The sequence below is a fragment of the Megalobrama amblycephala genome, linkage group LG16, assembly GCF_018812025.1.
Source record: "Megalobrama amblycephala isolate DHTTF-2021 linkage group LG16, ASM1881202v1, whole genome shotgun sequence".
NCBI lineage: Eukaryota > Metazoa > Chordata > Actinopteri > Cypriniformes > Xenocyprididae > Megalobrama > Megalobrama amblycephala.
This window is the reverse complement of record NC_063059.1, coordinates 15,392,938-15,419,443: the sequence shown is the minus strand read 5'-3', so window position 1 is coordinate 15,419,443 and position 26,506 is coordinate 15,392,938. Positions and strand designations below refer to the sequence as shown.

General features: G+C 34.5%; 1 protein-coding gene across 3 annotated transcripts; it reads left to right on the top strand.

Moving 5' to 3' along the window:
* Positions 1–1,074: 1,074 nt before the first annotated feature.
* Positions 1,075–25,138, top strand: LOC125249288 (calcium/calmodulin-dependent protein kinase type 1-like). 3 transcript variants are annotated; one of them, XM_048161553.1, is made up of 10 exons: positions 1,078–1,317; positions 5,597–5,681; positions 19,968–20,092; positions 20,199–20,289; positions 20,842–20,948; positions 21,405–21,488; positions 21,568–21,635; positions 21,738–21,821; positions 22,057–22,111; positions 22,605–25,138. In XM_048161553.1, exons 2-10 carry the CDS (start codon positions 5,597–5,599, stop codon positions 23,685–23,687), a joined length of 1,782 nt encoding a protein of 593 aa, XP_048017510.1. In that variant the 5' UTR covers positions 1,078–1,317; the 3' UTR covers positions 23,688–25,138. The 3 variants fall into 3 exon arrangements, with proteins under 3 accessions (XP_048017511.1, XP_048017510.1, XP_048017512.1); XM_048161554.1 differs by lacking the exon at positions 5,597–5,681 and having other exon boundaries at positions 1,075–1,317; XM_048161555.1 differs by lacking the exons at positions 1,078–1,317; positions 5,597–5,681 and adding an exon at positions 15,320–17,707.
* Positions 25,139–26,506: the final 1,368 nt, after the last annotated feature.

The window sequence follows — 26,506 nt, the reverse complement described above, 5'->3', positions numbered from 1 at the left end:
CATGTCTCTGAGGCAAGCAATAAGCTGAGTTTCGGTTCATTTAACCTATAAGACGCGCGCCAGTTCACGCGCCGGCGCCTCATGATTATATTGTCTTAAATTTAAGATACAATTTTTACAAAACGAAAAGGCTTTCTAAAATAAAACTTAATGAAGTGTTCAACTTCACCCACTCCATGTCTCCCGATAGGACTATTGTGCCTATTGTGATGTTTTGATCTTAGTCATGCAGTTCACTTTTCATAATCAAATATTAAAAAAAATAACATTATAATAGGCCTATTTATATAATAACTTAAAATACTCCGTACAGATAAGAGTAATACATCATAAAACCGTATAAAAACCTGTAAATATCTACTATTTGTGTGGGCCTTTACTCACAATAACAACAAAATGTCGTGCTTTTGTAAAATAAAACAATCAGGATTCACTTTCTGACGTCTGTCTCCATGTGAACTTGAATGCGCCTAAATGAACTGAAACTGAGCGTATATTTGACCCACAAACTTAAGAAATATAGCCTATCTATTGAAAGCTCAAAATTTCTAATCTTAAAGAACCAGTTCAAAACGAAAACAGATACTCCCTGATTATGTAGTTCTTATGAAAGTTGCATTTCTCTCGAAAGGCGTGTCCTGCGGCCTTTATCAACTCAAAATTATGCAGAAAATGAGGGTATGGATGTGCATGAATTAATAACGATCTATTTGCTTAAAATGTGACTTTCATAGAGCAGTATCACAACCTTATGTACACTTTTAAGCATCCTCTGAGACGACATGAATGGCTGTGTGCATTGCCCTTTTTGCCAAGTTAAAAAAAAGGCTGATACAGTAAAAAGTGTTCAAAATGTGGCTTTCGTTAAGGGCAATGCGTCATATTTATGGACTTATGTCCATTTGAAAGAATTTAACTCTGTGTGTGTATATATATATATATATATATATATATATATATATATATATATATATATATATATATATATATATATTGTGTACTGTACGTACTGTGGCATTGACACTGTTTATTCCCCTGTTTTAAATGTGTTTTACTTGATTCACCTGCTGTTGGGAGGAGGTGTCCGGGAGGAAAAGAGCTAGGAGGGAGGGGCAAACACAGCGCACGGAGAGAAAAGAAGAAGTGAGTTGAACGTTAGTCAAGCTCTTTCTGCGTTTTTGTTATTTTGGGGGAAAGTTGACACATCCTGATTCCCGCGTTTTAGATTGTAAACGTTCAGGAAATAAACGCTTAAACTGGACTCTCGTCTCCTGTCTGTTTCTCCTGGGAAAGTGAAAAACGTCATAATACATTAAGGTAGGTATTGGCAAAATTTCACCTGTAGTGAGTCAGTCTGGTCAATATGAATGTACTACAACCTTTGGAACATGAAAAAAAAAAAAAAAACTTTAGGTGAATTACATTATTTAAGAGTCATTCTACGAAACGGGTGCATAAGGCACAAACAATGTCCCAAAGTGTGTTTCGTTTCCAAAGCTTAAAGTTATAAATTCACGTGTTCTTTTAAACATGATATATGATAAAATAATTTTTTTGAAGATTAGCATACTATTTTTAATCATTTTTCATTATAGCCAATTTCACATGTCCGTGTTAACCAACATGACATGGTAAGTTATATATATATATATATATATATATATATATATATATATATATATATATATATATATATATATCAAACATATACTATTTTCAGGATTATATGCGTGTCCCTGTTTACACAAGATATTCATCATAAACCTTATTTTTTTGGTAAATATTTTAGGATTTGTGCGCGTCCCTCAGTTTGACTTACCACCCCGTCACACTGTTTTATCTATAAATAATGCACTGTTCCTTTAAATGACATCACAAAGCCGAAATGACATCATCAAATTTTTTACATTGTTTGTTTGTTGCTTTTTCATGTTAGGCAGGTCCGTCAAGCTTAAACTTACCACCCCATCACGCAAAATAGATAGGGAAAACTGTTTTTTATTCTTTTTTTTTACATTATTAATACAAAGAAAATGATATTTCAGATTGAATGCATGTATGCTAGGTGAGAAACTTGACCACGTGGGAGATTTGCGGACAAACAATGATGCCATTGAAATGTCAAATTCATGTTTCAAGGTTAAAAATGTAATTACATACTTTCTATTGATGGTTTCCAAAAAAGGGACATTTTACTATTAGGAAAACATTAGATTTTAAAAATCTATTTCTTGTTTTACTACTCCAGTGGCATACATATTGTCCGTGACGGGGTGGTACAAGAATGGCTGTCTGAATAAAAAGGATAATATTAATAAAGATTTTGTGCCTGAGGTGGGAAAATATGTTTTGTTTGTTTGTTTGTTTGTTTGTTTTTGTTTTTTGAGGATTAACATATCTTTCAAGTTGTAGGTTTGTTTAAAAAACAGTTTGTTCTTAATGAAAATTTTTAAAAATGCAAAGTGGAAATGGCACCCGTTTCGCAGAATGACTCTTATTTATTTATTTTAAATAATCATGTACTGTACAAGTAACATTTTTGGACTGTGAGTGGAATTTGCAGATGGTCTCTTAAGCAGCCTATATGTAGCGAATATAAAATCAAAACTAACTTTACTGCGCTCAAACAAGCGGATCTACAACCACATCAAATATAGCTGCTAACTCAACTAATGCTGTAAAATATAGCCTACATGGGAAATCCGTTGTTACTAATATTGTAGGTTAAAATGAACTTATTTGTGTACAAACTTAAATTACACTTAAGGAAATTTTTATAATAATAAAGTTAATACTAACTAATACTAATTAAAATTATACTCCAAATTCGTTTTTTGAAATATAAACATTTAAATTGGCTATCAACTTGATAGATTACGGAAGAGGATTAGGGCCAAGCAATAATAAAAAAATAAAACCATCTCGAGATTAAAGTTGTTAAATTTCGAGAAAAATCTCGTTAAATTACGAGAACAAATTCGTTAAATTATGAGAAAAATGTCATAATTTAACGAATTTGTTCTCGAAATTTAACGAGTTTTTTCTCGAAATTTAACAACTTTAATCTCGAGATGGTTTTATTTTTTTATTATTGCTTGGCCCTAATCCTCTTCCGTAATATAGATAGATAGATAGATAGATAGATAGATAGATAGATAGATAGATAGATAGATAGATAGATAGATAGATTTATTTATTCAAACACGCATTATATGTTAAAAAACATTAAAAAATATAATTAATATGGAATATGGTGAATGTATTAAGCTAAATGCTCCTCTCTAGGGTTCATTTTTCTAGCGGACTGACGAGTTTATGGTCGTGATGAATATGTTTGTTCTGAGGTAAATGTGACGTTACGTTTGTTTGTTTACCAGCGTCTTATGCGAATGAGTCCCAGGACTTTAATATGAATAAGATATTATCACTAACATGTAGACAAAAATGGTAAAAACATTTCTAGGAAATGAATGACAACACCATTACAAAACTATATGCGCTCCTCCATCATTTTGACATTGCATTGCGGATCTATTTCAAAAATGTAAAAAAAAAAAAAAAAAAACGCTTTACAACGCAGTCTGAAATCGACCGATTCGGCTCTGGCTTTGGAATTTCAGAATGATCATAGCGTCGTTTCAGATGCGATGAGTCCGAAGATTATTCCAGTTATGAATTAATGAATTCTGTCACAGACTTTTTTAATGCACATGTTTTATTCCTAATATAAGTTTATTCTCTAAATATTTTTTCCATCACGTTTTATGTGCATTTTATTTCGTTGAATAAAGACTATCCACCCCAGCGAGTATCATTTATTCACATCTTATCTTAAAATGTGGAGACCTTGTTTTTTTTTTTTTTTGTTTGTTTTGTTTTAGAAAACCAATACGACTCATTTAAAATTCTGTACTACTTACATTACTGCATGCATAAGTTTCAGAAACCCACTTTAAAAATGACAGAAAAGCGAATACCGGTCAAATACAATATAGATCATCGCTAAGACATGGCATTGAACATTTTATGGTCCATTTATTAAGACTCTTAATGACTTTCAGTACACAGATAGCCTATAGCAAGTTATTGACAACATTATTTCTATTATAGGCTACTTCATTTTTCTGAACATGTACACAGGTTCTGTGTCGCGCACAGACGCGCGTACGAGCCTTTGAAAGTATTTGGCTGCAGAAAGACGCGTTCGGCTTGTGCACTGCGCACTATCTAGTGGACTTTTGTTTTCAAGCACTCAATTCACTCTCGCATGGGCTGTTGTACAGTACACACACTCTCCGTGCGGACGTCCGCGAACCCTCCTAATGAGGAAAATTTCGCGATGCGGACGGTGCGCGGACGCCCGAAGTATACTTTGGGGTTAAGTCCGTAATAGCGGGCCCCCAATCCGCCCGGGCCCATATGCGCGTGCATACCTTGCATGCCCAGACGCTACGCCATTGGTGCAAATCCTTGACCCTTCTTAATGGGTATACGGCATATACCTGCGTATCACGTAGACTACACCACCGTGGGATACCCCTCGGAGAAATCGCGGGGGCCCCCTAAGCCCGCGGGGCCCCACACAATTGCGTCCTTTGCGTGGTGGGTAAACACGCTACTGGATAGCACTTCAACAGTGTCAGCCAGTGGCAGCATAGAGACCGCCTTCTGATGTTTGAGTGACACCCTCTTGCAACCCATGTTGGAACAAGAAAAAATCCGGAGGTACATTCAAAATTGAATAGCTGGTTAAAAATTACATAAGTCAAGTTTTATTATAGCATAAATTATTTATATCCTCGCTCATTTTAATTAGGATATTTATATGTTAATTCAGAAATATATGTATGTATTTATATATTTCTTTACACATTTAATTATATGTTTATTTATGTATAATTATGTGGAATATATATATATATATATATATATATATATATATATATATATATATATATATATATATATATGTGTGTGTGTGTGTGTGTGTGTGTGTGTGTGTGTGTGTGTGTGTGTCACCTTGGAATTATATGGTTCTATCTGCATTCTGAGCAGATTTGATATATAGATATTGAGCTTCAAAGTTTTTGCATTCCATATAGAAACAATGATGTTTCATTGTGGGGAACAAGTCTCTTTCAAACATCAGTCCCAAAATGCTTTAAAAAAAAAAATCACATAATATAAATAAGTTGCAGAATAGGAATATGTGAATAACTCAATTTTGACAAAAATGCAATGGTGATGAAATATGCATTCAACTCATTTCTAAAGTGCTTAAATGTTCTTAACATACAGGCTTACCAACATTAAAATTACTGATCTTTTTTGTTGTTCTAGTTTACAAATGCTAAAACACAGCATGCCAGAAATGAAGACCTAATGTTTCAGATATAAATAGTAAAAAACCTTTGCTTCATTTGCTTGTGTAACTACAGCAGCTGATGTGTCAGAATCAGAATGGGGATTTATTGTCAATTTTGCTTAAACACACAAGCAATTTGTTTTAGAGACAGAAAGTTCCAGTGCACAGACAAGAACTACAACAATTACACAATGTAAATATCATTAAGATGTAGTATTTTTCCCTTTAAAGATGGCTCAGTATCGCAGACTCTCAAACGCCAGTGCTGACAGCAGTATCTCAGATCCCAGCATGAACGTTTCTCCTTGTGTGATCAGTGAGTATAAACTTCACACTCAATTTGAACAACATCAGTTTATTGTTAGGAGCATAAAGCATCCAATCTGCCATAGAAACCACAATCTGATGGCAATGGTAGACCAGAGTCAGGGGAGGACTGAAAAATGCATCTATTTTTAAAAAATTTTATTTTTTTTTTTTGTAAGTATTAAATGGTTATATTGAAGTACATTAATGGCAAATGTTTTTTTTTTTTTTTTTTAAATAAAAAGCTTGTTGAATTGCACTAATAAAAAAAAAATGGATTACATTAACTGTGCAGGGTCATTCTACAGAAACGTCCACTTTTGGTATGACAAAATGTCTTTTTCTAACATTTAAACTTAGACCACATTATTATATTACACTTGGACTTTATGAATACACATAAATGACAGCTTAATGATTTTTTATTTTTTTTGTACATTTATTTAAAGACTGCATGTCCCCTTTTTTGTCACTGGTGTTACCTTACTTCTCTGGCATTTTTAAACGTTTTTATGAAATATTATTTCTCAAATTTTTCAGCACATGCAGTCAGAGTTACAGAATAATAATGATAATACAGAAAATAAGGAGATTATGTGTTTTTTATTTTAATCAGGTTAGTTAAAAGTGTGATTGAATGATACTAAATTGTGCAACCATGTATTTGCTATAACAATGAATATATTTGAAAAAAAGTTATAAAAAAGTAATGATGCAATCCTATTTTTTATGCAAAAGAACTAAATTAATAGCTTTAAATAAAGTTTATCTATAAACGGGTAACACCAGTGGCGGTAACACCAGAGACAATTTCATAAAAAGGTAACAGCAGTGACAGTAACACCAGTGACAATTTTCATGAAAAATGCATTTTACAAAATAGCCGCTGCAAGGTGTCAATCCACATGTTGTCAATCATAATATATTCACTAAATCAAGTAATTTGATCCATTTGTACTCTAGTTTTTTATAATTCTCTAGCAATAAAGTAGGTCATATCAGTGATTTCAACTAAAAGCTTCATATGAAATCATGATTTTCTAATTAAAATTTCTGATAACTGAAAAGAGACAGTGGACTTTCCATTGGCCTTTCTTCATGGATCTTCAGGAAATAAGAAGAAGGAAGTCAAGTGATGTCATCAGTGTGATTTTTTACTTTAAAATAAGAGATTTTTGTTAAAGGTAACACCAGTGACACAACACCAGGGGGCCATTATATTCATTACATATTTTATAATATTTATTCCGCATTTGGGTTTTTCATGTCATTTACATTATATATGTGATAGTTATGCATACATTATTGTATTTGAAATGGTAGAAAAACCTGTTTGTGAGCTCAAGATAAAGCACTTTCCCTCTGTACATGACTGTGGGGACGAGCTCTTCTGTTGTGTTTGAAATTTTTATAATTAATTAAAAAACAAATATTGCCACATTGATGGCTCAAGAAGGTTTAATTGCTCAAATAACATATTGTTTCATATTAAAATATAAAAAAAATTTAATCCTAAAGTGTTTTTTCAAGTGTAATATTTCTGTAAGGTCTAGGGACAGAAAAGTGGACGTTTCTGTAGAATGACCCTGTTTTCATTGCATTGTATTTTTAATGCTTGCATTTTATGGGCTGAAATTCAACATGGTCGTATATTTAAGCTGTGAATATTTCATTTCAAAATATAATTAGAGCAAGCGGTAAGAGAATGTGTGATGATTATCAGGGCCAGTATAAATGCAGAAAAGCTGATAAAGACACAAAAGCTGCATTTATGTTCAATTCAGTGTCTTTACAGTTACTTTCCCTGTGTAGCTACAGCTTTCTCTCCAGTGAACAAGATAACGTTATTGCCCGATGCTGGAGTACAGATCAAACGTTAAATCTGAGGTAGACATATATTTCTCTCTGTTGTTTAGTTTCCTTAACTTTATATCACGGCGCTGTGTTGTAATACTAGGGTTTCCCTCATTCGTCACAGGATTCCCTTGCCATCAGGACATATACAACACTTAACACAGCTTAATGGACTCGTACAGTGATATAAAAGACCAAACTCGCACCTCATTTGTGATGTAGGTATACTATATATGCTCCAAGAAAGCAGATACTGGTATAAAGTTAGTTTGACGCTGAACGTTTGATATTCAAAAATTTAGGGGCCGTCTCTAAAGTTACCACAGGTGAAAAAATATAGTAAAGTACTTGAATTAATTTGTTGTGGTAATTCTATAGTTGATGTGATAATATAACAACTATAGTAATATAAACAAATTATGTTACCCAATACTGTACTAAGTTTTCTTTAATCTATAGGGTATATTATACTACAATACACTACAGTTTACTGTAGTAAAACTAAAGTATACTACAGTATTTATTACAGTTGATCAGTTCACTATAATTAATATAACAGTATGCTGTAGCATTCATTAACAAAGTGTTGTATACTATAAAATATACAGTAGCTTATACTACAATTTATATAGTATTTACTATAAATAATTATAGTATTTTTTCACCTGGGACGACATTGGTATTCACGTTTCTACCTTCAATAGCATTTAAAGACCAAAACCAACTGTAAAGTGTTCATCTAGGTGTCTGGTCGAACAGTGATGCGCTCACACTATCTCTCACACACACACACACACAAACACGTGAATTCACACAAACTCTTGTACACGCACATGCACACACATATTCAAACACACCCAACTCAAAGTACATACACATATAGTTTTTCTTTTTTTTACACATTCATCACACAATTCATTCTACTTTGTTAATTTTATTTTTAAAAATATAAAAAGGAAAATAAAAAATAGAACAAATTGTTTGATGAACGTGTAAAAATAAATAAATAATATATATATATATATATATATATATATATATATATATATATATGTGTGTGTGTGTGTGTGTATGTACTTTGAGTTGGATGTGTTTGAATATGTGTGTGCATATATGCGTGTACAAGAGTTTGTGTGAGTTCACGTGTTTGTGTGTGTGTGTGTGTGTGTGAGAGAGAGAGAGAGAGAGAGAGAGAGAGAGAGAGAGTAGGGTGCATCACTGTTCAACCTGACACCTAGAATCTAGATGAACACTTTACAATTGGTTTTGTGACTGTAATTTATTCTCTTTAAACGCTATTGAAGGTAGAAACGTGAATACCAATTTAGTACGTTTTAAGACGGTCCCTAGATTTGCGAATATCAAACGTTCAGCATCAAACCAACTTTATGCCAGTATATGCTTTCTTTGAGCCTATATACTATAACTTAGAGGCGTTACAGTTTTTTACAGACACTAGGACACATTTCTCAATACTTAGGTCACTTTTGCTCTCACACAGTTCTCCTAACCAACTTTCAGCTTGGCACAGCAGTTCATTTCACATTCAAAATGCACTACAACTACCAAAACACTTTATTCAGGTCTCAAATAAACTCATTCTTCCAGAGCACTAGCAAAGGTTGACAGCCGACAAACACACTCTGTCACCCACAAAACAATGACCTGAAAAACACTAACAACATGTAGCATTATACAATGTTTTCTTATGTAAAACAAGGACACATTTCTGTATATAATTCACTACAATATATTTTACTGGAATAAATCAGACATGATGCAGAATTCGTCGACATTTTATGTCATTTATTTATTTTAATTTTTTTGCACTGAGTAATTCCAAAATACAAGAATTTGTATACACACCATCCACTGATACAGATACAATTCAATTGTTTTTATAGCATTTAATTTTAAGATTTAAAATATGTTTTATTAAAATATTACTGTAGGAATGTAGCAAATTGCTGTCTTATTCAGTTTTGTATTATGTTATTGTTTTGAACATAAGTTTAACAGTTTTGAAAACAGTATGTTAGCATGTCCAAATTGGCCTGTACGTACAAAGAGTTTTGGCAGTTGTTGTGTCTGAGTGAGAAAAGAATTCATGAGATGTAGTCATTGAATGCATTTTGTGCCAAAGCAATGATAAATGATCCTCAGTTTAGCCCACATAGACTTCTGTTGTGCGCACTGTGTGAAGAGTTTTGCAAAAGTGACCTAAGTATTGAGAAATGTGTCCTAGCGTCTGTAAAAAACTGTAAATATGAGAGTTGCGACACTCTTTGATCTCACCGCCACGCTGTCACGAGGGTCGTGTAGCTCTCAATAGTTTCAAACAAATCCGCGCTGTCAACCAGTTTGAATGGTTTTAAGCAGGACAGACAGCTGTAGCTATATTTGCAGCAATTATCGGTAAATATTGATGCATAATATACATTTTTCCATCACAGCTGTAGGATGATCTGGAGACCTGGTGGTGAATCAAGAATCAGTCAAATGCTTATACATACAGTGATAACAAAAGCATTCAAACTCCACACTAAGTAATGCTGTAGTTACTTGAATTTTTGGGTGAGAGCATTCCACTGCCAGAAGCAGACCGTGGGCCTGTTTCCACCTGTTATTAAAATGAGTTTTGGCTGATCGGATCACAAGTGGATGACACTAAATACAGGTGTAAACGGGGTCTAAAACGGTTTGAGTTTGTCCACTTTCGACCACCTCCAGTAGTCGAAAATGCATTCGACCGGACTGCTTTCGTAGTGTAAACGCTCATGTCGACTATTTGAACAGCCACTAAAGACCATCTACTCTCCGTCTACTGACTTAATGTGTAAGTAACATTATGGGAAGCGCTCGAGCCAGATGGTTGAAGACCCTGTGCTGGCTGAAGACCCAAGTTTGGTTTGAAGATGAAAAACGTACCAAGCACAATGTTCTCTCACCATTACTGATTTCTAACACACACTCACTCGTTCAGCTGGTCTCACGGCTTTCAGAGCAGAAATGAACACTGATGCTCAAAGTATGTTTTCCTGTCATCTCTGGGTGCGTTCATATGTAAACTGCTCAAGCATATTTTGTCCATTTACACACCCCCTCGAAGAAATCAGGACAGAAGCAGGGCCGGGTCTAGGGGGGGGCTAGGAGGGGCAATGCCCCCCCAGATTTCTCTTGTGCCCCTCCAACATCCCCAGGATACTAATTTTTTTGTGATAGCACTCAAAATGTAAAAAATATATAAACACTAAATTAGTTTATACGCGAATTACTAGAAACATTGTGCGGTTGTATTTTTCTGGTGCGCCTCGCGGCGCGCATCCTTTTACAGTTCTCCCTCACGGACATGCTCAGCACTTCAGGTGCTCACTCACACCATGCTAGAATTGCCATAATTACAAGATTTCAACTTGTAAAAAGCATTCATGTCCTCATCCACATCCTTTTTCTAAGCAGTTTTCCAAGACACACCTTATCTGATCACTTCTCAAGACGGCCATTGACAATCACTTGAGCAGATGACATGCAGCTCCTTTATAAATGCGCTCTAGTCAATATTTAAACGCGCACACACCGTTAATACGTTGCTACACGATCATGGAACACTTGGAAATTTAGCTTGGAATTTTAAAATTGTGATTTCCAAGTCAAGAAAAATCTCGAAAATGAATAAATTAAAAACTAAAAAAAAAAAATATAGATGTAACTATTATAGTAAAATATAAAATAGTTTTGCTAAGTTATGTTCAGCTCTAAAATATTCTATCAGCATATTGCGCTATTTGTTGAATAGTAGCCTATTATTTGATGTGATAACACCTTTCAGAATCTGCAAAATATCAATAATTTAAAAAATAAATAAGTGAGATCAAAAATTGTTTTTTTGTTTTGTTTTGTTTTTTGGCACTGCAACAAAAATGTATTATTATGAGATGTTTACATATAGTCCACAATATATAATAAAACACGAAAAAGGAAAGAATCATGCAACCAGGTCTTCTAATGGTTTAAATTTCTTCAATGAACCAAGTTCTTCTTCCACTTTTAAATTTTACCATTCTTAAAGATTTACAGTAAATCCAAAATTCTTTCTGCAAAACAGAAAACAATGGCTTTGTTTTAAGGAACTTACAGTAAATTAATATAACATGAATATAACATTTTCCCAAAATGAAAATATTGTTCAGTAGACATTGAATGTGTTCATCTTCCATTATTATACCAAAAGTTATGTAATATTTAGAAAATAAAGTAATCAAATTAATTGTAATTTTAAGCCATTCGTATCTTAGACCAAAAGTCTCTAAACAGTCAAATTAAACAGTTGTACTAACTAAATAGTCAAAAAACAAATGTTTCAATTTCAGAATTATAGAAAGTACTTTTGTGATTAGCTAATATTAAATTTGAAGCGGTTATTAATCGGAAAAATCTGAAAAATGGAGGAAACTGTTTAGTAGTTAAAAGGGGGTAGGGGGATCATAAACCTATGAATCATAAATCATATTATGCTGCCCCACCAAGTTTTCGAAATGCCCCCCCAGTCACGCAATCCGAGAACCGGGCCTGGACAGAAGTGGTGTAAAGAGGACAAAAGAGATGGATTAAAACACCAGGTGTAAATGTGTATGAGTCTCATTCGTCCACTTGTGATCCGATCGACCAAAATGCATCTTAACACCAAGTGAAAACAGAGCCTGTGTCAGGCCCCAGAGGAGACCAGGTCTGGAGTCGAGTCAAGCCTGCTGCTGCTGGACAGAACTGGGAGTTGTGAAGAAAAAGGGAAACAGTGTTAATGTTAATACATTGAAGGACAAATTAAATACTCTTCCAAAACATTTTCACGAGGTTGACATTACAGAAGTGAGAGCACACACCTACAGTTACTGTAGGTCCATAACTATTTGTACATTTGTCATGATTTCTGTTATTTTGGCTCTGTACTCCAGTACAGATGAAATTAAATGAGAAAAAAAAAAAAAAAAAATGTGTAAATTTAATGATGATTTAGCATTGAGGTCATAGTTTGTGGGGGTGTTTTTGTACTTACTTGCTTTATATCAGATGTGTTTAATATTCTGAAATAATAAACCCTCTGAACACAGTGCAACACCTTTAACTATGACCTCAGTATTGAATTTACACATTCTGGCTGATTATAAACTTAATTAATGGCAGAGGTGTTGTATTGAATTACATTAGATTGTAAATGTGTTTCTAATATAGTGGCCACTGTATTCAACCTCTTTACTGTGTTATTCTCTGGTCCTTTAATGAACTGGCAACTAAGTATTGCTTACATTAAAGGCAGGGTAGGTAAAAAATGTATAAAAAAACTTTTTTTCAAAATTTGTTTAAACTTTATTTATATATCAATACATAATTAAAATGTAAGTACTCTGAAAAAGAAAGTATAAAAATCGAGTGTCTGTAGACCTCTCACGACTGTTTTAAAAGACAGCTCATTATTTCCATTCACTCCACCCCCTCCCTTCTGGGCTCCTTCCAAAGCCACGCCCCCAAAAACGCATGAACGCGCGACTCCGACCACTGAGCTGGAAGACGCATTATTTACCTGAGACGAGCGGAGAGGAAGGAGCACAGTGCATGTAGTGACATCATGTCAGAATCACATGTAATAAAATAACTTTATAATTATGAAGATAAACAAACAAGATGTATTTTAGTACTCACTATCAAGCTAGCATATTGATATTGGTAAAGTTTAAAATATATATTTTTGATTCGCTAACGAGCTAGTTATCTATAAGGCAAAGCTAAAAACAGGTTGCATGATACACGTTTTTCCATTACCATCATTTACACTGTGATGAAGATGAATTTCATGTAAGATTCATAACATATACGTTGTTCTACAGATAAACAGAGTAACATACACTCAAATATCAACTCACAACTGCATTGCAGACACAAAATAATAACACACACATACAACAAAGTGTGTACGACACACACAGATACAAGATAAAGACATCAGTAAACATAGGTAGAGAATATAAAAACAAAACAAGGCGAAAAAAAACGTGCAGGTAAACTTACAGGTGAACATGGTAAAAGACTTAGACAGAGGGTAAATATAGTTCTAAGAAAAGTTCCTAGATGCGGAGTAACGTTAGGCCTACTATCTGTTAAACATGTATTTAGTTATCTAAAGCAAAATTATGCACAATTCAACACTATAGCTATCATCTTGAGCTAGGCCTATAGATTATTTATCGTCTCTACTACGGCTCGCTAAGTAATGTTATGTTAGCTATATTACGCAGCTACGTGTGCTAATGACACATGCTTCATGAAAAAATAAACAAAAAAATATGTATGATCAAAATACAAAAAGAAAGATTTACCTGTCCAGCAGAAATAAAGCCATCAAGGAGTCACTTTCCAGCCCTTGAGTTCCCTCAGTTGAGAGGGACTAAAATCTTTGCGTGGCAGGGGGAGCTGCCTCGGGACCTTCCGTGGTTATATGCGCCTGCCTCGGGACCTGCCTCTGTTATATGATGCATATATGATAAATGCCGATTGATGCATGCGTGCAAACTGTGCACAATCCTGCTCTCAGTTCTCGCCATCGCTGGAAAGCCACGCCGATATTAACTCGCGTTTTATTTCTTTGTTTATCCAAAGACTTTTTGTTCATTGCCTTTTCGTGTACTGTTACTGTCTTCCTTTTTTTGCCTGGTTTGCCTTCACTAACTGCATAGGCCGGTACTGTGAATTTTGCTTGCTGTTTCTCTGCCATTGTTTTGGTATTCCTAGGATCCATGCCTCTTGAATTCCCCAAATCAAACGTGCGCGCGCAAGTGGGCAGGTCATGTGTGTCAAAAGGGCGGTTGCCATGGTTGCGAGAGAGTGACAGTCACCTAAGCCAATCCTATGTTTCGTCCCGGATGGAAATAATGAGCTGTGTTTAATACAGATTAAACGGTCTAGAGTCACTCGATTTTTATACTCTTTTTATCAGAGTTCTTACATTTTAATTATGCATGGATATATATAGAAAGTTTAAACAAATTTGGAACAAAATTTTTTGCCTACCCTGCCTTTAACAACAATCTAATAACCAAAGATAAACGTTGTTTGACAACGAACTTGTATATGTAAAGGTAAATGTAGCCCAACTGACGTCAGGTTATGGTAGCTAAAGTTAGTGAAGTGTATGTCACTAAAGGGGACCTATTATGCAAAATTCACTTTTGCATGGTGTTTGGACATAAATGTGTGTTGGCAGTGTGTCGTTATGCTTTTGAATCGCCCTTGCGGTACGTTGATGTCATATGTCGATCAGCCTGCACAGTGCCATGCATATCGAACGTTCATCCAAAAGGATTAGCCATTTAGTGCCAAGCACCGCCCACTGCCTGTTGATTGGCATTTGTGAAATGTGCTCTATTATTCTGAAAAGAATCTTTGGGAAAATCTTGCTTTGGAAATGCATGATTCGTCAAATAGGTGTCATTCGTAAAAAAAGCAGGATATTATTATGAAAAACAGCTTTTTGAAAAAGCACATTTAATTTTGAAAAAATATATATTTGAACAATAGTAGTGTGTGAAAAGAGGATATTGTGAAATATATTAAACAATAAATGTTGTGTTTTCATGGAATTTTACAAAATAAATAGATAAATTTATTTATTGATTTATTTAATAATTAAATTAATAATTAAATTAATTAATTATTTCAGAATAAACTGTTCCATTAAATTGTTGTTTTACTGAATTCATTATTTATTTAATTATTTCATTTTGAGTAATTTGGTCCTCCATAGCTTGCAGAGTGATACTGGATACGGCAGTAATGAAGGTAATGAAGAGGATGCACAAATAAGAATTGAGAAGCACCCACAATTTTTCCCGTTGTGAGCCGTCAGCTCCTCCACTACAATTTGAAGCGGTTAAGGCCCGGGTATATTTCATTTCCTGGATGCCGCTCCGTCACTCCGTCTCGCGCACAGTTGAGCGCGAGCCTTACAAAGATACTCTTTTGCCCATGAGCGTGGAAAGACAGTCACAAAAAACGCGACCACTATTCAGACAGTGTTGGATAAAACAGTTTAACGCTTTGATGCCGTGCCTGAACACCGTTTATCCCTTCACAGTGGCGTAGCCTATATTGGCGGGGCACGCAGGGCTATTAAATTATTATTCTTATTATTATGCTACTTTTATTATTAAAATAATATTGTAATTCATTAGCTTCGCAATAGAGCTTGGCAAACTACGTCACTGCACGTTGCATTCTGGGTAGTCGCCGCCATGTTTTAGGTCACGCTCAGGAGCGTACAATGACAATAAATACAACTCACCAGATGAAAAAATGACTGTAATTACGTTAATTTTTTTAAAGAGCTGCTTGTACTTGCTGAGAATAAATGGACTAATATTTTAATCTCTTGTGTTCATTCGATCGCTCAGTCGTGTGGCCAGGACACGACACGCATAGAAATCATACTGACGCCTTCTATCGGACCACACACAGGACCAAAGTGATTTCTCTATTGCAGTTTTTAATAACTAAGTGGCACCGATATATCTGCCAGATAAAATAATAAACACAATATAGATTGATCTCAGTCAGCATATCATCATATCGCCCTGATTTCTTCATGTTAAAGCATTAAGTCGCTACACCAAGTAAGTTTTACTGGACCTAAATGGAATAAATACATGATTTCTTACAGAGAGAAGCTTAACAATGAATCAAAGATGTGCTGCTTTATGAACACGGAGAGTGATCGCAATGAGCTATTTCACAAATAACATTTCGTGTTTTCGTACATTATTAATGGCGTGAGCACGTACATATTCAAACAGATCAGAAGTTATGAATCTGTAAATGACAAAGCCACATTTTGGTCAAGTTTATTTTCATTGAGTTTCACTTTGACCATTGTGTCGTTTCTAAGCTGGAAGGCAGAAAATGAGGGACATTATAGCATGCTTAACGTGGCTTAATTTACTAAGACAAACAAAATTTAGTATGCTTTATTAGTTTGGTGTTTACTACAGAAAAGCAGATGAGCCCAGAATATGAACGCAACACATTTAACACAAGCATTTTCCTCTCATAAAGAAAACACTTAATGGACAGTGACTTAACGTGTAATAAGACAGGTTCTGTTCATATTCTGGGCTCATCTGCTTTGCTGTACATCGTTTCTATGGGAGGAGAACATTTAACGTGAAATTAAACGCGTTGCGTTCAAATTCTGGGCTATTATGATGTTTACTTACATTACGCCAGCATTACGCCACGTTAAGCTTTTTATAATGTCCCGAAAATGGGACAAAATGGCGCTCCATTTCACATCCGTTTTCCACGCTGGTCAGTATATGCAGATAGTTCATAACACAGCCAGCGTTCACCATTCTAATATGTTTTTAACTGTATAATATAAATTTTAACATCTTCCTCCACTATTTCCCAGTCTCTACTGTACTGTCCGTGACCTAAAGTCCCAGAATGCAATGCGTTGCTTACGTCACGTTCCCAGACTCTATATCATGGTGCATATCACTGCAACCGATGCTCTGACTGTGAGTGACGATAATAAAAGATTAGTTGGATACTCCTCATTTAAAAAACAGCTTGTTTAACACGAAATAAGAGAAATATCAAGAAATAAATTAACAGTCTCTAAGAGGATATGCGCCGTTAACGCAGCGACAGATGGCAAAAGCTCAGTCAGTTTTTACTTTAAGTTTCTGTAGCAGCTGCGGCTCTGTATGGGCAGGTGGGACAGAGCCTCACCAAAATATTCATCCTAAAATAGAGGCCTACCTCTATGTACACTGAATTATTAATAAATTATAAATGTGTTCAGCATTCTGCAACAAATATTTTTTCAGATTTGCTAGACTATTTTAAGTCGTAAAGTTATCAGGGTATATTAAAATGTAGCGCATGGATTCGACAGGCATGTATTCATAATACTAAGTGGGGCAGCTGGTCTCAGAGCTCTTCTCAGCTCTACAGCGCCACACAACTTTGCTATGTAAATCTGTGGTGTAAAATGGAACTGCAGCACCCTCTCATAGAGAGCCATTGTGGCAGATTTCTGGCAGCCCCGCTTATTTCCATGTTAAACACACCTCACGTACACCTCGCTCCAGACCAAGACGATATCAGTCCGCTTCAGATATGTGTCTGCATCAGGTCAGTAACTGTTTGGCATGTCTGTTCTTCCTATGTGGAGTAGCGTATCTTTAATTTAAACGTGCTCATGTTAATAGCTTTTATCGTGGTTCTGTTGTTTGTTTGTTCTGAAAATAGACATGACTTTTTTCCTCACTCGAATTCCTACATAACTATTCTAAAACAAAATTCGGAAGCAAAAATATTACAATTCTAAGATTCTGTGTGTTGTGTACTAAAGTCTGTCAATCATCATTAGAGCGCCACCCTCAGGCTGAATAACGCAAAGACATTCGAATTCTAAAGACTAAAGACATTCACTTCTAAAGTGTGTCTGATGTGTTCAGCGATTAGAATATAAAGCTAAATGGTTATCATAAACTAGCGCTAAGACCCAGGATCTGCCCAACCTAAATTTATGGCAAGGAGCCGCTACTGTTCTCTAGTGAGACTTAACCCGCATAACTCTCACGCAAAGTTTTGCACATTGTTTGTGTGATATCAACTGGCTCGCCTTCATGGTTTAAAATGGTAATATTTTTAAAATTGCGACGTGCCATTTTTCTTAATTACCAGTTGCTCGCAAAATGATGGACACTGATACAGATATCGTCCGCGTCATTTCCCGTGATAATAAAATTAAGTGAATTATTAAATAAATGAGTAATATCATTAAATAAAAGAACAAGCAAACTTAAACTTCTACAAATAATTTGCTGATGCAGGTACAAAAAAAAACATTTACCTAAAAAAAAAAAAAAATCTTGCCCCCCCAACTCGAGAGTCAAATGTCGCCCATGTATATATATATATATATATATATATATATATATATATATATATATATATATATATATATATATATATACAAACCCGATTCCAAAAAAGTTGGAACACTGTAGGCTACTAATTGTGAATAAAAAAGGAATGCAATAATTTACAAATCTCATAATTTGTGTTGAATGAAGGTCTTACCGGTGTGGAACGACATGAGATTGAGTAATTAAAGGATTAGTTCACTTTCAAATTAAATTTTCCTGATAATTTACTCACCCCCATGTCATCCAAGATGTTCATGTCTTTCTTTCATAAATGAAGGTTTTTGATGAAAACATTCCAGGATTTTTCTCCATATAGTGGACTTCAATGGCCTCCAAACGGTTGAAGGTCAAAATTACAGTTTACAGCGATCCCAGACGAGAAATAAGGGTCTTATCTAGAGAAACCATTGCTAATTTTAAAAAAAAATTAAAAACAATTATACATTTTAACCATAAATGCTCATCTTGATCTAGCTCTCTTCTTCTCTATTAGAATTCCAGCAGTGTAGACACTGCTAAGTGTATTACTGCCCTCCACAGGTCAAAGTTTGAACTAAATTGTCATATACAATATGCTAGTGCAAGTATATAACAATTAGTTCAAGCTTTGACCTGTGGAGGTACCTTAAATAGAGACGAAGAGAGCTAGTTCAAGATGAGCATTTATGGTTAAAATGTAGGTATGTATATAAATGTAGGTACATATATATACACATAGTTTATTATTATTATTATTATTATTTTAAGAAAATGAGTGATTTCTTTTTGACTGAAGAAAGAAACACATCTACATCTTTGATGACATGGGGGTGAGTAAATTTTTATTTGAAAGTGAACTAATCCTTATTACATTATTTTCATTTTTGGGTGAACTAACCAATTAAGTTGAAAATTGGAATACACTTCAACAGATTTCCGATAACTTACAGGTATGACAACATACTTTTATGTGTGGTGGCACTGGCTACACATTTACAGAATCTTTTTGTTGTTTGGTGTAACACAATGCCAATGCCATAGAAACCAATGCAGATATTCCAGAAAATGAAAAAGTGCCACAGGACAAACTGAAGTGGAAGGTCAATCATTTAGATCAGATTCAATCTGGATACACAAATAATTAGATTTGGAGTGACCGTGAACGAATAGTTAATTTCCTCCTATTAGCCTAGTAAACTAGACTTATAACCCCATAAATACATGGAATAAATTATTATACAGGAACATATAATAGTAATAGTATTTTATGTTGCATTACACATTCAAGAAAATATTTACTTTTTTTTTTGCATGTTTGGACTGAGTTTTCATTACATTCACACAGTTTTGACCAGCAGGTGTCACCTTACGGTGTTCCGAGGTGTTGCAAAAATTCATTTTGAGTCAGTTGATTCAAAGTTTGGAAAAACTTTGGTTCTCTTGTCACTAGTGATGGAAATTATTCTGAATCTTGATTATAGAGGTGCTAAAAGAACATGGATACACCATGAAGGAAGAACTTGGACGAGGGATTTCAGGAATAGCGTTTCTGGTGGAAGACACAGATGGAGATCTTTATGTGGTCAAACAGATGAATTCCAGAGATGTAAGCATTACTGAATCTTACTGAAGTACTGAGCACAAAAGTGACATCTTTTTCTCTCCAATAAAAGTTTTGCTTAAATGGAAGTTTTTTTTCTTCTTACTTTTAGGGGAAGGAGCTGGATACTGTCAGAAAGGAAGTCAAGATCCTGAAAACTCTGAACTTTGGATATATTGTCACTTATGTGAATTCATTTGAAGGTTTTTTTCTTTTTGCACTTATGCTCTTTTTTTCCAAAATAAATGTAATAGTTTTTGGGTAACACTTTACAATACGGTTCATTAGTTAACATTAGTTAACTACATTAGTTAACATGAACTAATAATGAACTGCACTTATACAGCATTTATTAATCTTTGTTAATGTTAATTTCAACATTTACTAATACATTATTAAAAGCTTGTTAACATTAGTTAATGCACTGTGAACTAACATGAACAAAGAATGAACAACTGTATTCTCATTAACTAACACTAACGAAGATTAGTAAATACAGTAATAAATGTATTGCTCATTGTTAGTTCATGTTAGTTAATCCATTAACTAATGTTTAACAAATGAACCGTATTGTAAAGTGTTACCTTGTTCTGTTTCTTAAATACAATAGAACTACTCACCACAATAGCGACTGAAGAAGGATAACACAATTAACTAAAACTAACTAAAATACATCAGTATAGCTTTTGGAAAATGAAGCTATTTTAATACATTCAGAGTTAAATTATTCTCTGACAGGATGCTCATTTATTTAGATAAAAAAGCGGGACGCTTTTATATTGTGATGGAGTATTGTGAAGGAGGTGATCTTTCAAAAATCATGGGAACACAGAAAAAGAAGGGTTTTTTTGAAGAAAGGCAGGTGAGTTCCTTATGCAGACATATACATTATTCTTTATCCTTTAAACAACCCTCACATAAACTTTACAACATTTTAGATTGAAAAACATGATTTAGTATGATATGACCCAAAAAATACAATCCTTGTGGAGACATTATACAACACACACACATTAGGTTTACATGTCTCATGGGGACATTTAGATGTAATGTTTTTTATACTGTGCAAACTGTGTGTTCTCTCCCATTATACTAACACTACCCCTAAACCTACCCATCCCACAAAACTTTCTGCCTTGTTCAATTCTCAAAAAATATAATTATGCATGATTTATAGGCTTGTTTCCTCATGGAGACCAAAAAATGTCCCCACAAGGTGAAAACTGATTGGGACATTTGATCCCCATAATGTAGGGAAAACCAGGACCACACAAACACAATCACTAACTCACACACTGGGATTTCTCCATGTGTGTAGATCATTCAATGGCTGGTTCAGATTTGTCTGGCTCTGAAGTATCTCCATGAGAAGAAAATTATTCACAGAGATATTAAGCCTCAGGTACGCACTGATAAAGCTCAATAAATCATATCACAAAGTCAAATCTGTAAGACTCATGAGATTTCTGTTGTCATTGAAGAACGTCTTTCTGACTGAAGATGGTTACATCAATCTAGGAGATTTTGGATGCTCAAAAGCATTGGAAAGGTAAACAAAAAGCAGTAATGGGAACAAAATGAAAAATTTTTGGCCAAAAGCAAAAGTCCTGGACTGTTATAGGTTTGAGTTTACATTGTTTTTCCTTTGCAGAGCTGATGAATATGCTAGTTCAGCTGTGGGTGCAAAGCTCTACGCCAGCCCAGAAGTTTATGAGAGTAAATATAACTCCAAGAGGTATGCTTTTGGATAACTGAATGTATATAAAATATATTGATATGTTCAGCATTATAAAATCGTAATCAAAATTACAATGTCCTTGATAAGGTCTTTCCACGAAAGTTGATTATTTTAGTTGTCTTAAATGAAAAAATGAATCATGTAATCATATTATTTAAGTAGATAGCACATAACATTTTCTACAGTGTACACATACTTCTTGATTTTCATTGTCATGCATTGTCTGTTTTAGTGACATATGGTCATTGGGATGGTTGCTACATGATCTCTGCATGCTTGATGCGTGGGTGAGTATCTATTTATTTTTTCAAAAAAGCACCATATTACTTTAATGTTTTTAGTCCGATGATGATGAAATGCCAAAAGGATCAAATAATAAAAGACTGATTAAATAACTCAAATCAGGAAATCCAAACAATGAGTAAACTCCACAAGTTGTGCACACATGCAGGACCCTGAACAGATCAAACTAGGTTGAGATGATGAGTTGAAGGGAATCAGCGAACATGAGGCCAAAGGACTGGCTGAAACTGGATGAGGAGGAAGGATAGGGAGGCTGGTCAGGATTAGCAACAACAACACAATCTCAATACAGGGTGATGAAACAGGCTTTATGTGGCCCTCTATGAGCAGGACTGTAGATCAGGCGTAGGCAACATCGCTCCTTTTTTTTCATTATAAACTGCTTGTCGTCATATCCAGCACTTTTATTTTCTCTTTTTTTCCCTTCAACCCCTATTGACACTAAGCAGATTCTTATTTTATTTTTTTCCTCCACAGGCCGATAACATGCAGCGCCACATACTTCATGCTGTCAGTATGACAGGAAACCCCCCTCCCATCTCAGAGAGATACTCAGAGGAACTTCGTGAATTAATCAGTCAAATGCTCAGTCATGACCATAAAGACAGACCTTCAGCTGAAGAGATTCTAGCTAAACCGTTCCTGACAGATGCAGTAGACAGAAACAGCAGAACTCCAGAGGCACTGCTACAGAGTTTTGTGAAGTCTATCACCGCCTTTGATGAGGCCTACAACAAGCACTATAAAGACTTTGAGGTTTTAGTTAGTGAGTGGGGAAGAATAACAGATTCGATGGAGTCTGCACATTACAGCGCCACAGCGGGGAGTCTGTCAGGTTCGGTGATCGGAGCAGCTGGAGGAATCACTGCATTAGTGGGTTTAATTTTGGCACCGTTCACTCTTGGGGCGTCTCTGATTGTTACTGGTGTTGGTGTTGGAGTAGGAGTTGCAGGTGGAGTAACAGGTGCTGCATCCACCATTACTAACACTGTACAGCAAAAATCATTCAGAGAGAGTCTTCAACAAATTCAGCAGAAGTATAAATCTGTAAGTGAACCAATTCTCACACCACTGAATACACTGAGAAAGGTACTGAGAAAAATCTCAAAGTTCAGTGTTTTTTTCGGCAGCTCAGCTTTTGACAATGTGCAAATATCATGCAATTTAGACAGAAGGAATGTTTTGTGTGCCACACAACTCATGAATTTGGGTCTGTTGGCAAATATTAGCAGAATTGCTACTCAGACTGCAAGAGTAGGGCGAGTTGTAGCAGAAGCAGTCTCAGGAGTGTTAAGTGGACTGTTAGTCATACTTGATGTCGCCTTCATAGTGATGGATTCTGTAGACATTCACCAGATGAGACAGGGAAAAGTAGATGATCCAGAAAAGGTCAAATCCAGTGTGCTTAAATCCATTGCAGAGATGAGGAGAACACATAATGACCTTTGCAATGTCCAGAGGGATATACAAACAACAAGAGAGGAACTAAAAGACTATATAGAATTGGCCAGGGGTGACAGTGGAATAGACAGTGATTTAAATAGATTAAACATATGTTGACCATCAGGGTCACCGTGATTTTGTCAAGTAGATCCATGTTCCTGGATCAACATTTTTGTTAATCCTGGAACAATATTCCAAACAACAAATCAGATTTCAGGGACAAGTTTACCCTTTATGTCAAGTTTAGGCTTGCAACCAGGGTTAGGTGCTTCTACATCAATGTAATTCACCTATCTTTCCGCTCTGATTTTTGGGAAAAGTTATGGGTAGGGTTAGGTTTAGGGGTAGGAATAGGGTTAAGACTAAATTTTCAGACTGGAATGGTGTTCCAGGATCAACAAAATATGTTGATGAACATGTCTTACTTGACAAAAAAATCTCAATGACCTTCCAGTCAAAGAATCAGACAACTTTATACATGAGCATCAGTGATGGGAAAAGTTTTTTTTTTTTTTTTTTTTTTTTTTTGTAGAAATCAATCTAAATATTTAATATGTTGCTCCGGAACAACCATAATAATGTTTATAAAGTACCTGTATTTATGTACTGATTGTTTTAGTACAATTATAAAACAAAGTTAATTTTTTCATTTTAATTTTACATTTTAATTTTAAAGTTGTTAATTTCATCTATACAGCAGCTCTGGAGAAAGATGACGTCTCTGTCCAGCTCAGTTCAATTCTCATTCAATAGTGTCATTGCAGGCGAATCAGTAATATTGTTGAAAATCAAGTGACCCCAAACTTCATCAGAATGGATAAAAAAGAAAAGAAAACAACACTGTAAATCAGACACTGTATATACATTATACTCAAGTGTTTTCTGTTAAATAGAGGTGTAGGTTTGATTATGAATTATAGCATTTATGGATTACTATTGATTTACATGTACTTATTGGGGTGTGTTTTAAAATTGTTTTTAGTGATATGTGGGTAAATGAATTAAAGTCAAACCTGTATCTAAACAATTGAAAGACAAAAACAATACAATTATTCTGATATATATGAGAATATTCTTATAAGAAAGTGTTCTTAAGTTTAAAGAAAAATAATGCAATATGACACAGTATATAATAGTCTATACAGTATATATTATACAATAAGCACATTTAAAGTATATTAACAAATATTGGACAGCACTCTTAACTGAATCCTTTATTTTACATGTGCTTTAGAATGTCAATATATCAAAATAAATGTACTTCTTTAAAGCACTACTACATTATTTAAAATGCACATTTAAGTTAAACTAACATATCATTACAAAGTGCATTTTTAAAAAGGCCACTTAAGAAACAGTAATGAAAGTGTATTTCATTTAAGTGACCTTTAATTTTAGTAATATTATCTGCAAGTAAACTTTTTAAAAAACATGTTATCTACATGTTTGTACATATACTTTATCATATATGTCTCCAGCAAACAATGAAATAAAGTCAGTCTGGTTAGTAATAAGTGAAGATGTAATGCTGTTTGTGGAGTTGTTTAATCCTCCTCTGCTGAGATCTTGAGAGATTTAATGTCTTTTATCTTCAGATGATTTCATCCAATGCTGTGGCTGAAGAAAGTTATAGTTTCTGTTTCTCTTTTTTCTGTTCTTGTTTCTCATTTCTTAAGTGATTCTGCTTGTTAACAGCAGGTGTTCATCACTAATGCTCAATCATCACTTAATTAATCACTTAATTTCTGTATCTCATTAACTGCAACTCTGCTTCAGGTGATGTTATTTAACAATCTGTAGTGGGGACACAAACACAGACCAGTAATTTTAACACTGGGAGTGGCTCTTTAATGGTCTTGGAGGTTCTGTTCTTGACCACACCTCTGGTCTTGATTGGTCATGATCTTGGATATCCATGTCTGCAGATTCAGCGTTGCTTGTCGGTTGAGTCTTGTAAGGTGGTTTGCAAAATTTTAATCAAATCAAAAATATTTTACAAGCCATAAGTAATTTGTAGAGACTTCCGTTGCACTAACTCCTGTCATTTTATGGAATAAAGTTTGAATAAATTGTGGAGCATATAATTTTCACAGATGAGTAAAATTAATGAAAGTCTGGAATGATTCACAACATACAAACATTTACTCTCATCTGATGTCTGATATGCTGAAAACTGATGATAATGCTTCTTTGTGTTTGCTCCTCACACAGAAAGGCAGGGCTAAAGCTCCAAGCACATTCTTCTAGAAGCTTCTGATTGGTTAATTCATCATAGCGATAGAAAGACATCAGCAAGATGTACTGAGACTAAACAGAAAACTTAATGTCACTATTTTCCACAGTAGTGTCACTTAACCCTCATGCACTGTTCAATGTCTGGTTACAGCCTGTATGGTCCGGGTCAAATTGATCATAAATAAATAAATAAATAAATAAAACTATGAAACAAACAAACAAAAAAAAAACATTCAGTCAAATACTTTTTAACTTTTAATATCAATACATTTTAAACAATATAAATAATACATTTCTGAATTTATGATGTATAAAAATGTTTTTATTTATTTTTAAGACCCTCCCCGCATCCGTGGGACATTTGCCATTATACATTTATAACAAAATCATCTTAGTCTAAACCTAAAGCAATCTTGACAAACTATCATTTGAAAACTTCAGACTCTAGTTTTCATATTTGGTGACTGATTTTCAAAATAAATGACAGAGCAATAGAGAAATAGCTATAGATTCTTTATTTGTGATGTGGCGCCAAACTATTCTTTCTGAATGTTTTTGTGTTTTAGGGATTGAATTCAAATCAAATATTAACATTACTGCCAGCTACTACTAGTTCATAAATATGTTGAAAATTATGGAAATATATGGTTCAGATCACTATAAACCATATATGGAAATCAAAGAGTGCTTATATGGTCACA

What these genes read in the sequence shown, in the direction of transcription:
- LOC125249288 (XM_048161553.1), top strand. Translation starts at nt 5,597, where the DNA reads ATGGCTCAGTATCGCAGACTCTCAAACGCCAGTGCTGACAGCAGTATC. An exon ending in CGTTTCTCCTTGTGTGATCA is followed by an intron (nt 5,682 to 19,967) that starts GTGAGTATAAAC and finishes TCTTGATTATAG; the next exon opens with AGGTGCTAAAAGAACATGGA. An exon ending in AACAGATGAATTCCAGAGAT is followed by an intron (nt 20,093 to 20,198) that starts GTAAGCATTACT and finishes TCTTACTTTTAG; the next exon opens with GGGAAGGAGCTGGATACTGT.